Genomic DNA, 15,281 nt, shown 5'->3' with positions numbered 1-15,281 from the left:
GCTAGTCTGTCAGGGCGTTGGTCAGAGTGTGCTGAAGGTCGACGGCGGCTGCGGGAGTGATGGACCATCGGGCCTGAGATCGTTCTGGGAGAAGGAGACAGCACACACACCATTAACACACACAGATCGTCCCTCTACAATCAAAAACGTCACACAAACATAAAAACACACTCCTCCGTGAAGTGCCTGTGTTCAGCTCAAGTGTTGAGATGTGCTTGTCTAACTGTTAAGTGCCGGGTGGGTTCAGCTCTAGTGTTGAGATTGTGCGTTCGAATCTATAAAATGAGAAGGTACGTGGACATCCTTGGTGTGTCGAGTGTTATAATAACCTCGGGGGGTATCATTGGGGGGGGGTGGTCGATATGCGCGAGTGAAGTGGCAGTGCCTGAAACAGGGGTCCTGTCGCAGTTCTTGTATGTGTCCCTGTATATGAGTCCTTTTGACGTGACACGGGGTGTTCGTTGACCGTAGAGCTTGTGTGATGTGACCGTGGAGGGTAGGTTCATGTGCTGCGGTGCGGATGTTGTTCACTGATGTAGACACTGTTGTTTCAGGATAGCCTTGACATACTATTAGAGTTTTAGTGATATTACAAAAATTAAGTTTTTTTATTTTAATGTTATTAATTATTAATAATTAAAATTCTTATTTCATTTTAGTTAGTGTTTAGTTAAATTTGGTTGTGTGTTTCAATTAGTGTCATTTCGCGTCATTGAGGTGGTATTGATGATTTGTTTTAATTCTTATTTATGATTGGAGTTTTTGTTCTTAATGTATTTTTTTATTTCGAAATTATCTTTATTAATTTTTTTAATTTTAGTTAAAGTTTTAGTCATTTTGTGTTTTTAGCATCATTGAGGTACTATTATAGCATTTTATGTTATTTGATGATTCGGTTAGTCATTTGTATATTTATATTTCTAATAATTTTTATTATGTTTTGTATTGTAGGTTTGGAGTAATATTGCTGTTTTTAGTTCACTGGAGGTAGTCTTGGGATTTGTTATTCATATTTTAATTGGTTTTTTATAATTAATTATATATTACATTATTTATATTATAAATTAATAATTATTATTAATTTTTTTTATTTTGATTTTAATGTCATTTAGCATTATTGAGGGGTTTTTAGTTGTCAGTTAGATTTCTTGAGGTGATAGTTATGATTTTTAATTATTATGTGGGATTTGGTTTTTATTTTGTTATTATATTTATTTTATTTTTTCTAAAATACTTAGTTTTTGTAGATTGTAAGTGATTTTGGTTTTAGTTTTTACTGTAATTTTAGTTAAAATAGTGTTTAGTTTATTTTGAATCAGTTTCTATTATAAACTTTATATATTTATCATTATTTACTGTAATTTTAGTTAAAGTTTTAGTAATTTTGTTGTGCATTTTTGTAATTTTTAGTAGTTTTTTTTTTTAAACATATATAAAAGTAATATGTACAAGGAAACAAGATTATTTTTTTTTTTTTTATGGCTACTTCATTTCTTCTGCTTTAGTTTTAGTGAAAATAATAACTATAAGGACCATGAAAATAAATAGCCAGAATCACGCCCTGGACGTCTCATATGGTGGGATGCACTCAGGTTGAATGACACACATACAACCCAACAACCAAAAAACAAAAAACACAAAAAACCAAACACCTAAACACGTCTTTATTGTGTGAGATCATCTTTAGGCCCTTGTCATTTCATCCATTCATCTGTAGTTTATTAAATCTCATCACATGCTCGAGCGGGTTAGAGTTTTCTACTGTTGGGTTCAGTTATAAAGGCCTGCTGATTTCAGATGAGAAGTTGTTTTGATGCGGCTCATCTCTTGTGTCCCGCACACAGACGCGTCCTCTGAGGGGTTTCTCAGCAGAGAGACGGCTGCTGATGACGTCAGCCGCTTGTCAGCAGCAGAGACCGAGGAGGCGACGAGGGTCTGGCATCTGTTGCTGGAGAATCCAGGGGGCGGGAGCTACCGCCGGAAGGGCGGTTAGCTTGTCTGATGTAGAATCAGCAACACGGACTGCAGAGCGCCGATCGAGAAGCGGCTCATCACCATCACTGTCTGAGAGCCAGCACTCAGGTACAAGGAGAAACAGCACAACGTTAAAACAAAAATGTGCCAAGGGAGGGGAGAGGGGGGGGGGGGGGGGGGGTAGGAGGGGGGGAGGAATGACTTTTATAATGTCACGGAAAAATTCTGTTTTCAAATATATAAATCATGCTCTTCTGAAATTTAATGGTACACTGTGAATCCCCTTAAAAAATAAAAATGCATCACAGTTTCCAACAAAAATATTGTGCAGCACAAACTGTGGTTCAACATTGATAATAATCAGAAACTTTTATTGATCTAACAGATCATTCATATTATAATGATGTTCTGAAGATTCATAGTGACACTGAAGACCTGGAGTAATGATGCTGGAAAATACAGCTGCCACATCACAGACAGACATTACAGGTTAACAGATAGTCACACACGGAAAACAGCTGCCTTTAAAAAATAAATGCAATAATATTTCACTGTTTTAACTGTGTTTTTGATCAAATAAATGCAGCCGTGAGCGACAACAGAAGACACGTTTTTCCTACACATTAGAAACATTACATAGAACTAAATCAGAAACATTAAAAATCAACACCAAAACTTTGAATGATAGTTGATGCAAACTTCAAAATCTTTAACTTTCTGGCAGTGTTTTTTAGTATCATGCAAATATTAGCTTAAATTTTTTCAGTTTTCCACTTGTTTTCAAGTTTAGTTAAAACATTGGTTGTGTTTTTTGGCGGTTTTTATTAGTGGTTCTTCTGAAGTTGCTATAGTTTTCATTGATTGAATATATTAGTTTTTTGGTTCATTTAGTTTTTAAGTTTATATCAGACCTAAGTAAAAGTACAACAAATAAAAATGTTGCCAGTTGGGACAGCTAAAAATTATTAGTTGAACATTTAATTTACATATTTTATTTTATCTATGCATGTTATTTTAACATATTACATTATATATTAAAATTTCTTTTTTTTTTTGAGTTTTTCATGCTGAGGTGGCATTTTTATTTTGTGTGTAGTTTACTATAATTTAATAGTGCAGAGTCCGGCTGTGTTTGGCCGCTCGGGGGGGAGTGGTTCTGTACTGAGTTTGGTGAGAGTCCGGCGGATGCTGCGGGGCCGTTCGCTTCAGATGCCTGCGTGCCGTTCGNNTAAGCTGTTTAACTCTGCTGGTCTCACAAAAAATGAACTTTTATTTATTCATTCATTTATTTATTTTTTAAAGAAAGCATTTATATTTCACCATGTATCTGTTTAACTCTTGGAGTCTCAAAATAGCTTTTTTTATATATTTTTTATTCATTCATTCATTCATTCATTCATTCATTTTCATCTGATTTTGTTTTATAATTAATTCACACACACACTTTAACCTAATTTTTTTAATAATTAATTATTTTATTTCATTTATTTATTCTATTTTTCAAGTTTCTCATAATATATGAATATAGCTGTTTTAACTCCTCTTGGACTCTCAAAATAAACTTTTATTTATTAACTAGTTTAATTTAATTTATTAATTTATTTATTTTTCTATTTATCATGTTTCTCATTAGGAATATAGGCATTTTAACTGCTGTTGAACTTCACATTTTGGTTGATTCTTATGAAAAGATTTTTAATGAAGTGAGACCAGACTTCATTCATTCATTCATTCATTTTCATCTCCTGTCTGTTTTTACATGTTTCTCACCACAGCTGTTTAGTATTCACAATTATGAAAAACATGATCTGGCTGCTGATTTTTTGGGCTGCACTATATTGATCATACTGGATATTTTAAGCTACATGATCTGAGAGAGAGGCTGTTGAATGAACGGATGAATACTCTTCAGCCACTGTACACTAATGACATGTATAAGTCTTAATGTAATCAAGCCTGCTGCTGTAAAACACGGTTTTTATCAGGCAGGAGCAGGGCTTTGCAGTGGATTGTGGCGATGATGCTGGTTTCAAGTCTCTATGGGTTCCCCCGTGAGTTAACTCGTGTAAGGCTTGCTCTGGAATGAAGATTTTATTTGAGGTTTGGTGTAGGAGGATAAGTTTAAATCAATAATGCTGTTCTCAGGGAGTCTTTGAAGAGAAAAAAATAAATCACTCCTGATGCCTTTGGTAAATCAACGCATCTCCTGATTCTTAGATCTGTACCTGGTGGGTCTTTACTCCCGTCGTCAGGGTGTCACTCAGGGCCATTTTTGCCTTAAAAAAAGTATAGCTAAACGATTCTCTAAAAACATTGGTATCGGTTTCAGAGAAGGGACCCGAAACTTGACCAGATGCTTCTCACGGACCCTAAATACCCACATCCGTTATTCTTTTCCAGAATTTTTGGTTCAAACTTAATTTTATACAAGAAGAATAGTACAAACCCTTAATAAAAAAAAACGAGCACAAGCGTATTTATCTCCCGTGTATTTTGGGATCACTTTTGAACCCTGGTTTGGATATGGAATACCATTTAGGCGTCACAAAAGACTTCGTACAATCAACTCTGTGAGTTTATTTTAATGAATCAACAAAACCCTCGTTTTAAAAAACTATATTCACCTTTTCGTCCCCATATCTTCACGACATTTTTGGACTGAATTATGTTAATGAACATGATTATGTATGTACATATATTAATGAGCCATTGTAGCATTAAAAAAAATACTTTTTTCATCTGAAATGGAAAGTTTATGCAAAGATCACAACTAACCTCATATTTAGGTGGGGTGGTTGAAAACCTTCGTCTAGCAAACAAGTAATGTAACTCGTTCGTCATTACGCGTTCCAAATAAAATACATGCGAGTTCACTCAATGACATTCAAACTGTTTTATGAAGCCTCATGATTTATAACTTACATATCCATTCCATTCCAGTACCGTAACATACACGACCTAAACAGTGCTCATTACATGTTTTCTATAAATTTTCTATTATTCATACAAATTATCGCTTCCAAATCAGATTTTCTCACTCAATGACTGATAAAAAAGATATCTCATACTATTTTTACCTACTAGTGTTATCTTGGTTAGGGTTCATGTAGTAACTAGAAATTTCAAAGACATATATCTTTGGATTTTCAGGTACAAAGGAATGGGCTAATGCCGTACTAACATTGTAACCTTCAACACTGATTTATTTATTTTGTGTTTTTTACATTCATGTCACTTAATTAGTGACAGAAGTATCTTAATCAGCAGAACGTACAAACAGTTTGACAAAGGTTAAAACAAAAAGTATAAATAGAATTCATAAACAAACCGAGAATTGTGACAATATAGATTCTTAACAAACAAACCATCTCATAAGGCCTTAAATCGCGCTAAGTTTTTCTCGGCTTTATAGATGCAGGAATCTGGTCAGACACGAGGCTTAGGCTGGGTGCGTGGTGTGTGTGTGCTTAAATCACCTGCAGCTTCAAGACTCCCTCCTTATAAAACCCGTCGACCGTAGCCCACACATGATCCATCAAAACCCAGGAAGAGTCCTGCTCCGACTGACACAAGAGAGAGAGCAGAGACCACAGAGACGAGAGACACAGACAGAGAGAGAGAGAGACCAGAGAGAGAAGAGAGACACAGAGAGAGAGAGAAGAGGGCGGAGGGTCTCTGCTAATTGGTCCTGTTCTCGCCTCGGTAATGAGGCCCGCATTTTCCCAAGTACCGTTTGCCACGGAGCATGGAATTGTTAAGAGGTTACAGCGAGGAAAGTGAACGGAAGTGTGGTTGTGTTTCTGGCAACAGGTGGAGGTTGAGGTCCCTCTCCGACCGATCATTCATCTGGGATTCGCTCATTTACATCAAGCTGGCTGTTCCTGGCCATGTGAAATCTGTGTGTGTTCACTTCCGTAGAGATGCGCGCTCAGGGATGGTCGCTCTGATTAATCTGCGCGTCGCAAACTTCTCGCAGGACGGCGCTTAGAGGCGACATGGACTCGTACCGGACATACTGCGATTCGGCCGTCCTGCGCGACGGCTGGCTGGAAAGCCAGGACATGGATGTTTACGAGGTGGAGTCGCGCATCCCGCTGCCGCGACCCTTCCCTCTGAGCCACCTGCTGCACGAGAAGAACGCTGTAGTCGTGCAGACGCAGATCTCGCACGTCAACCAGCGCCACAGCGGACACCTGCTCAAAGTGGTCTCCAGGATCTCCCTGCCCACGCCGCCCTACAGCGTAAGAGTGTGACCTTTGGAAAGGGTTTTATAGACGCGCGCTGGCTGTAGCGTTAGATAAGAGGCTCTGGAGCTGCGCTGTAAAGAGATTCCTGGGTGTGTGTGTGTGTGTGTGTGTTTTGTGTTCACACGAGATCAGGCTCGCTGTCATGTGAGAGAAATCCTGGCTTTTGTTGAAGCAGTTTCACATCAGTGTGTGACCACATGAAGACGATCAAACGCTCCGCTTGTTGACACAGTGTGCTTTTCATCTGTATTTTCAGACTGCTTTAAAGCTGAACAATACTGTGTAGCACTGTACAAAAGATTGGAGTCTTGGGGTTTTTAAAAGTCACGAAAGCTGCATTTATTTGATCAAAATTCAGTAAAAATTGTGAAATATTATTGTGATTTAAAACAGCTGTTTTCTTTGTGAATCTCTGTTAAAGTGTAATTTATTTCTGATGCGCAGCTGTATTTTCAGCATCATTACTCCAGTCTTCAGTGTCACATGATCTTCAGAAATCATTCTAATATGATGATTTGCTGCTCAAGAAACATTTCAAATCTTACTCAAACAAACATATTAAAATAATAAAATGATACAAAAATGTAAATAATGCATCCTAGAAGAATACAAATGTTCGTTTTCTTAAAACAAATCTTGCTGACCCTAACATTTTAAAAGAATAAAATGATATAAAAATGTAAAATGACAAGTGATTTTATATATGATTGATTTTTAAATAAAAACTAATCGAAATAAAATGCTTAGTAAATATAAAAAAAAAACATGAAAATGCTAAATTAAAATAAATAAATTAATAATTTAAAAATGAAAGCAATAAAAATAAAACATTTACTAAAAGTTAATAAAATCATGAAAATGTAAAAAATAAAATAAATGATTTTAAAATAAAACAAACAAAATAGAACAGTAAAAATTATTTTCTTGACAATTATTTTGATGTTTTTTATTAATTCTTCACAGTATTTTAATAAAGCGTTATTTCATTCATGAGCCTCAAAAAGCCCAAAATCATAATGAACTGCACGATGAAGGCTGTCAGAGACCGTTATGATGTTCTGCTCGTCTGTTTATTAATGAATGTTCATTTCTTTAATGTTTCTAGAACAGAAATTTCTCCATAGCATGTTTGCAGGACACAGAAGACCAATTAAAGCAAGCTATTTATTTCTGCTTCTCCATAATATGTAACCCAGCTGTTTATTTGTGCTTGTCCATATTATGTGACCATATTGAGCATGTGATGTGTGTCTGCGTCTCCGTCAGCTGGAGCATGCGCGGATCACGCAGACGGAGCTGATGAGGGAGAAGTTCAGACACAGTGAGGAGATGGAGGAGCTGCAGCGCAGACAGGAGGAGCTGCAGGAGCGTCTGGGAGAGGAGGAGCGAGCGCGGGAGCAGCTGGCACTGGAGCTGCACAGAGCTGAAGGTGAGTGTGTGTGAGAGAGAGAGAGAGAGAGAGAGTGTGTGTGATAGAGTGTGTGTGTGTGTGAGAGTGAGAGTGTGAGAGTGTGTGTGTGTGAGAGAGAGAGAGTGAGAGTGTGTGTGATAGAGTGTGTGTGTGTGTGTGTGTGTGAGAGTGAGAGTGTGTGAGAGAGTGTGAGAGTGTGTGTGTGTGAGAGTTTGTAAGAGTGTGTGTGTGTGTGTGTGTGTGTGTGTGTGAGAGAGAGAGTGAGAGTGTGAGAGTGTGTGTGTGAGAGAGAGAGTGTGAGAGTGTGTGTGATAGAGTGTGTGTGTGTGTGTGAGAGATTTGCGCATCTGCAAGTGAAACGACTCCTTGTGTTTGCCATCCCCAAGAGGTCAAAAATCTCTCATAAATCCCTCAAACGGATTTTTTACTTACCTTTTTTTCTTTACTAACATCATATTCCCAAAAAAAAAAACCTTTTTTTCTTTTCGATCCCTTCCCAAAAAAAAAAAAAAAAAAAAAAAAAAAAAAACAAAAAAAAAAAAAAAACCTGGCTACTTGTTCTGTACTAGACTAACTGAGACTCTGTCATAGCACTTGTATACCGCTGTTGTTCTCGTTGATTCTGATTGTTTCTACCGTTCTCATTTGTAAGTCGCTTTGGATAAAAGCGTCTGCTAAATGATTAAATGTAAATGTAATGCATGCGGTTTTTTCCTGCTTACACGTTCACCGGTCATATCCGATCTGTGCCACATGAGAGGAAAAAATCGGAATTGGGTCACTTGAACCATGCAGTGTAAATGGGGCCTTAGTTTGCTATTTAGCACTAAAGGTTTACCATAGTCACGTCACGAGACGATACAGCGGCTGTGATGAGCACTAAACACACACACAGAGGTCACATGCTGTGCTGATGGTGTTTGTGTAGCGAGTGTTTGCTCTGCTGTCACTGATCCATCATAATGATCATCAGCTGACTGTAATTCCACAGCATCACCTCGTCTGTGACTGTACGCAGCATTTTCACTATAAAGCAGCTGTGTTGGGTTATTGAGGCGTTATTGAGTATGTTTTTAGCAGCCTTTGATCTTTTAAATTGCCATGACCTAAATGTTTCTCTGACTGAAAGCTGTAATCTGATATGAGTGAGTGAGTCGCAGTGGTGTTTGTGTTTCAGTGAGAAACCCTACAGGCCGTGGCTGTGGCTCTCATGTGAGTCTGTGGTTTGATCGTGTCTTTAAGACACTTAAGACGGGTTTTGTTTCTAGATGTTTGTACGTGACCGTCTCGCTCCTACATTTACATGCATTCATTCAGCTTTACAACTGATACCTTTAAATACATTTACATGTGCAACAGTCGTGTTACATTTCACACTCTGCATTCATCATTCCGCTTGAACAACTGATGTACCACTTTAAAATACATTTAACATGTGCAACCAGTCGTGTTCGCCCATGTGCTTTTCCTGAAACCAAAGCGTGAGATCCGAAGAAACGCAAGACACATTTAAAAAAAAAAATCTAATAAAACTAATTTCTATAAATTTTATTTATAAAAATTATATACTATCAAAAAATGATTTAATTAAAAAAAAAAATTAAAAAAAAAAAAAATTAACAATTTCAAAAATAAAAAAAAAAAAAATTAACAAAAAGTCTAAAATAAAAAAAAAATAAAATATTTTAAAATATTAAAAAAATTTATTATATTTTTTAAAATTTCTTATTTATTAAATTAAAATCTTTCAAATTAATTGTAATAAAATTTTAAAAAAAAATTTACTTTTTTATTAAAGAATTTACTTTTTGCATTTTTTTCATTGTATTAATTTTGTAAGTGTTAATAACGGTTTGGTGGGAGAATTACACGTTTTGTTTTTAGCTTAAAGAATTCGGACTTTTGGCATTTTTGTCAATTGTATTAATTTTGTAAGTGTTATTTTCTTGGTATTTTTAAAAATGTATTTAACTTTTCATACATTTATAATTACATCACAAATTTGTATCATTTAAAATTTCTTAAAAGCACAACATTTATAATTTTCTATAAAAATAAATAATATACATTTTATTTTTAATGTTTTTATTTATAATAGGGATTATTGGGTATTGAAGGATTTAATGGTTTAGTGGTTTATTTTACTATAAGGCTGATAGTAAAATGTAAGGTAAATTTTTATATTATTTCCAATTAATTTTTACTGTTTAAAATAAAATTTTAAGTATTTTTTTTACTTTGATTTTTATTTTAAAAGCATTGTATTTATTATAATTTTTATTGATTGTCTAGTTTTTTAAAATGTTGTTTTAATTATTTACTAGATCCTAGTGCATGTTAACACAGAAAAAAACACCCAATGGAAAAACACGTTCTGTGTGCATCACTGTTGCTGATCTAAAAAACCACTAAAAATAAAAAAACCAAAAATAAACAAAAAATTTTTAAACAACTAAAATCATCAACATTAATAAGTTCATCATCATTCAAATAGTTTCATGTTTGTAATATTGATGTTTTTAGGATCAGTGCTGAAGTTGTAGTGTGTAGTGCTGTGTGTGTGTGTGTCATTTGCATATGAGCTTAAACACATTCAGACCTATCATATTAATGAGCTCATGTAGCTTATTTGTGCCTGTGAATGACTAACCCTGTGTGTGTGTGTGGGACCCTGTTCAACACTGTCAGCTGCACAGGTGACCGTCTGTCAGGAAATGAGTTTTTGTTCAGGTCTCACACTGCAGTGTTGTTTTCCTCATAAATATTCAGTTTGACACACTTCGGTCAAATTGCAGAAGAATGAGGGAAAAGCTGATGGAGTTTAGTGCGGGAGAATGAGAGGAGGATCAGTGACCTGGAACAGATTCAGGGCAGAAATGCTTTATGTTCAGATCCTGTTAACAGAATACAGCCTGACATGCTCTGTGAGTGAGTGTGTGTGTGTGTGTGTGGTTGTTTTCATCATAACTGCACTCATGTGTGTGTGGTTGTGTGTGGTTGTGTGTGTGTGTGTGTAATGTGATGTGTGTGTTTGTGGTGAGAGAGAGAAGAGATTCTTGTCGAGAGAGAGAGAGGTGTGAGAGAAGAGGAGAATGTGTGTGTGTGTGTGAGAGAGAGAGTGTGTGTGAGAGAGAATGTGAGTGTGTGTGTGAGAGAGAATGTGAGTGTGTGTGTGTGTGAGAGAGAATGTGAGTGTGTGTGTGAGAGAGAGTTTGTGTGTGTGTGAGAGAGAGAGAGAGAGAGAGGAGAAGAGAGAGAGTGTGTGTGTGTGTGTGTGTGTGTGTGTGTGTGAGAGATAGAGAGAGAGAGAGAGTGTGTGTGTGTGTGTGTGTGTGTGTGTGTGTGTGTTTGTTTCTCTACATCACTCATGCAAATTAATGAAATGTTATATTTTACATCAGCCATCCAAAATTACATCACACGAAAACAAACATTAACTCAAGCTTACAAATAAAGACTTTTACTCCCCAAAAATCACTCTCACATTTACTCATTATTATTGTTATTATTATCAATATGAATATTAATAATAATAACAGCAATGTTTTGTGGCTTAATATATATCATATATATATATATATATATATATAGGGTATATATATATATATATATATAACAATATAGTAATTTTTATTTGTAAAATAATTATTTACCCTTGTTTTGTTTTAAACATATAAAAGTAATGTATGTAATTATTATTATTATTATTATAATTATTAAAATTAATTTAAAATAAAATTAAAATATAATACATTTGATTTTTTAAATCAAAACTATATAAAAATAATAAATAATAATAAAAAAAAATAATAATAATAATAAAAACAAATGTATATTTATTCATAATGAATTTATAATAATATTATTAAATTCATATGTTGTTTTAAATCCTTATTATTTAATAATATTAATAATAACAATGTTTTATTAGTTTCATATTATTTTTGTAACATTTTTTTTTTCCGTCACAACTGTTGAGCTTCATGTGTGCTTCTGGAATCACTGTGTGAGTGTCACAGCAGTAGTTAGCGTGTGTTTGTGCCGCAGGTGTGATTGACGGCTACACTGGCGAGCGTCTGGCGCTGGAGCAGCAGATCCGCGAGCGCGCCGAGCTACAGCTACATCTGGAGCAGGAGCTGTGTGTGACCGCTAGCCGTCTGCGTGAACTCGAGCAGGAGCGCCAGCAGATACACCACGAGCGCGAGCTACTGTCACGCCAGCAGGACGCCATGAGAGAAGGGGCGGGGCCTCGAGAGCTGCGTATGTCACATGACTCACACTCGCTCACACTCCATTGGTTTACATCTCAGAGAAACGATTGCTGCGTCCCAATTCGCATACTATCCGTCCTAAATAGTATTAGTATGTCCCAAATCATAGTATGTTGAAAAGAGTATGCCAAAGATTCCGGGATGGTCTACTACTTGAGATTAAAATCCGAAGTGCAGATCGATGCCCCCAACGCATGAGGATTCCATTAGAACTACAAACACGCAAAAAAAAAAAAAATGTTTAAAAACTACAAACATGGCGGACATCTGTAAATTTTATAATGATACGTTTAGTAACTAACTTTTAAATGCATCATTATTCAAATATATGAAGAGAGTTCTCTGCATGATAGACCCGCGACTCGCAGATCAACACGCCTTTTTCATTTCTCTCCAATACGGTAGGAAATCAAATTAAGCCGAATGTGAATTTTGTTAACTCTGATGTAGGGGTCGAACGACTTTTATGTGATGAAAATCGGTTCGAAGTCGACTAGTCGCTCATGACGTCATTAAAGAAAAAATAAGTCCCGTTCACTTTCGAGCATCCTGTAATATAATCACACGTCTTGTGGAACACTTTCGGAGTATGCATTTATTTGTCATTTGAACTGTTTGGAAACAGAGCGTAAAAGATTTCTTATCTTGTTGCGCCCTCTATAGGACCAGCGACTAGTCAAAATCAAGCTTGAAGCGTCGCGGCGGAGCGTTGAAGTCGATGAGTCAGTGCAGCCGGCTACAGTGCAGTTTAAATGGTGACAGGATGCACGTAACTAAGCAACAGAGCGTTCGTTAAAGACACAGTAATGACGAAGTATTATTACCCAAATATTACCTACCAAAGCCTGCTACATACTACAAAACTACAAACTAAAAGTATGAATAACTCATTCACAAGAGTGCATACTTTTAGGGCATAGTATAAGTCGGTGAATTGGGACGCAGCAGAAGTCTCAGTAATAACTGATTAGCTGAAGGTGTTCAGAGCTGCTGCAGTACAGTATGATTAACTCATGATTGATTGATTTCTTTATAGGTTAAATCAGTATTCGTTCTCATGGCCCGTCATGCCAAAATCAGCACAAAATAACATTATATTTTGCATAAAGAAAATGTAATCTATTTTTACATTTGATTTACTTTTATTATGTTCATTATTTTTATGGCACTTCAGTAGTGTTATTTTAGTGTTGTTTATATACTATTGTAGTATTTAAGAAAAGTATAATTAAATGCTATAATAATAAATAATATAAATAACTTTTAATTATATTATGTTTTTATTTAATTTTATTTTAAATTTAATTTCAATTTATATAAATATATATATAAAATATATAATATATAATATATAATTCTTTATAATTCTGTTATATAAGCATTGTTTATATACTACTATAGAATTTAAGAATTGTATATTAAATACTATCATAATCAGTAATTTTATATTTAGCATTTTTAGCAAATTTTTCTAGCAATATTTAGAATTAGTTTTGATTATTTTCAATTTAGTGTAATTTTTAAGGTTTTTAATACTTCTATTTATTGTTATATTAGTATTGTTTATATACTATTATTGTATTTCAGAATTGTATAATAATGTATATTAGTGTATATATCAGTGATTTTATATTTAGCTGTTTTTAGAATTTGTTTTAATTTTGTTTCAATTTAGTGTAATTTTTAATATATATTTGTTAATACTTCTATTGTTATATTAGTATTGTTTATATACTATTATAGTATTTAAGAATTGTATACTAAATATTATAAATAATTATATACTATGATAGTATTTAGCTGGTTTTAGAATTTTAGTTTTAATTTTAGTTTCAATTTAGTGTCATTTTTAGTATTTTTTTATACTTCTATTTAGTTTTTTTTTAGTTTTTTTTTTTAAGTTCATTTCAGTTAGTAACCAAGGAACCATTTTTAATTTTGGTTTAAGTTTAATTTTTTAATCAAATTTTTATTTTATATTATTTTTTTTATTTTATTTTTTTCAGTTAGTAAAAACAACTTTTAATTTTAGCCTCAGTTAATAATAACAACACTGCAGTTAAGTCTGAGACCCCCCCCCCAAATGTACAAACACACTTTGCTTTTGTTTACGCTCCAAGTGTCTCAAGGCCTTCAGAAGTGATTTCAGCTGTTTTCAGATGCAGTGCATGACGTGCCAAACTCCTGCAGGAGAATCTGAAGAGAGGCTTTAAACAGCAAACACATTAACTCACACACACACACAAACACACACACACACACACACACACACACACTCCACAACACAACACACACACACTCTCCTCTCTCATCCCACACACACCTCTTTCTCACACAAACCCTCACATCCCACACACACTCTCTCTCACACACACACACACACACACACACACACACACACACACACACACATGTATGTGCAGCTGCGGATCGTGTCCGTCTTGTTCCTGTCTTCTTTCCTCCTGTATTTGCATGATGAATGTGTTGTTTTCACTCTCTCTTTCCTCAGGACTAGTTGAGGCTGCTCTTGACGCAGCACCTGAAGCAGGTGTGTGTGTGTGTGTGTGTGTGTGTGTTCACGAGCGGCATGGCCGGCACGCTGTGTATCACAGTCTTTGATTGATTGATCGATTGATTGACAGGCACGCGCTGATCAATAACACAGAGCTTTGCTTGCTTTTGGCTCCGCTGATGGACTAACCGCTGCTTGAGCTCATTAACATCACATCACATGATATCTGCTGGAAACACACGCTAGCATGGGTTAACCGCGGCTAGCTGCTTTTGAACAGCCATCTCAGCATCAGCCTACAACAGCTTATGAGCTGCACTGGGCTTCAGGACTCTGCTAGCTCTCATGCAATGTTTAAAAAAGATAATACATAATACTTTTATAAAAAAAAAAAAAAAAAAAAAAAAAAAAAAAATATTTCATTTTATTTCAGCTTTTTATTTATAACAGTTCTCATTTTCGTTTGGTTTGATAAAATGAAATGATAAAATAAAAACATTATATAAATACAATTAGTAAATCTATATAGACTTATAAAAAAATTATGAAAATGACAAAACACACAACTTGAAATTGGAAACAAAATATAAAAATAAAATCTAATTAAAAAGTAGCATATTGATATTAAAATAACAGTGGCGATAATAATAGTAATAATAATAGAAGTAATATATTTTTTAAAAGTAAGTTTTCTTAAGCTCAGAGTTTGCTATACAGAGACATATTGACATGAAAAGATAACACATTGTATGTTAATGCAAAAAATTGTAATGGTAAATATTTGATCATTTTCAGTGAGGATTTTAAATGTGCCAATGCCTTATTTAACTCAAAAAACTGTGTCTGAGCTAGACTGTGGTTTGTCC

General features: G+C 34.8%; 1 protein-coding gene across 1 annotated transcript in view; it reads left to right on the top strand.

Annotated features, from left to right (window-relative positions):
* LOC109111100 (A-kinase anchor protein 9-like) overlaps positions 1-15,281 on the top strand; it is a 112,314-nt gene that overhangs the window by 47,537 nt on the left and 49,496 nt on the right. The window contains exons 14-16 of the mRNA XM_042746015.1: positions 5,922-6,215; positions 7,488-7,650; positions 11,680-11,892. Of these exons, the coding sequence (XP_042601949.1) occupies positions 5,922-6,215; positions 7,488-7,650; positions 11,680-11,892 (670 nt within the window). The remainder of the gene's footprint in view (positions 1-5,921; positions 6,216-7,487; positions 7,651-11,679; positions 11,893-15,281) is intronic.

This window comes from Cyprinus carpio, chromosome B19, assembly GCF_018340385.1.
Source record: "Cyprinus carpio isolate SPL01 chromosome B19, ASM1834038v1, whole genome shotgun sequence".
Taxonomy (NCBI): domain Eukaryota; kingdom Metazoa; phylum Chordata; class Actinopteri; order Cypriniformes; family Cyprinidae; genus Cyprinus; species Cyprinus carpio.
This window is presented reverse-complemented; position numbering and strand designations above follow the sequence as displayed.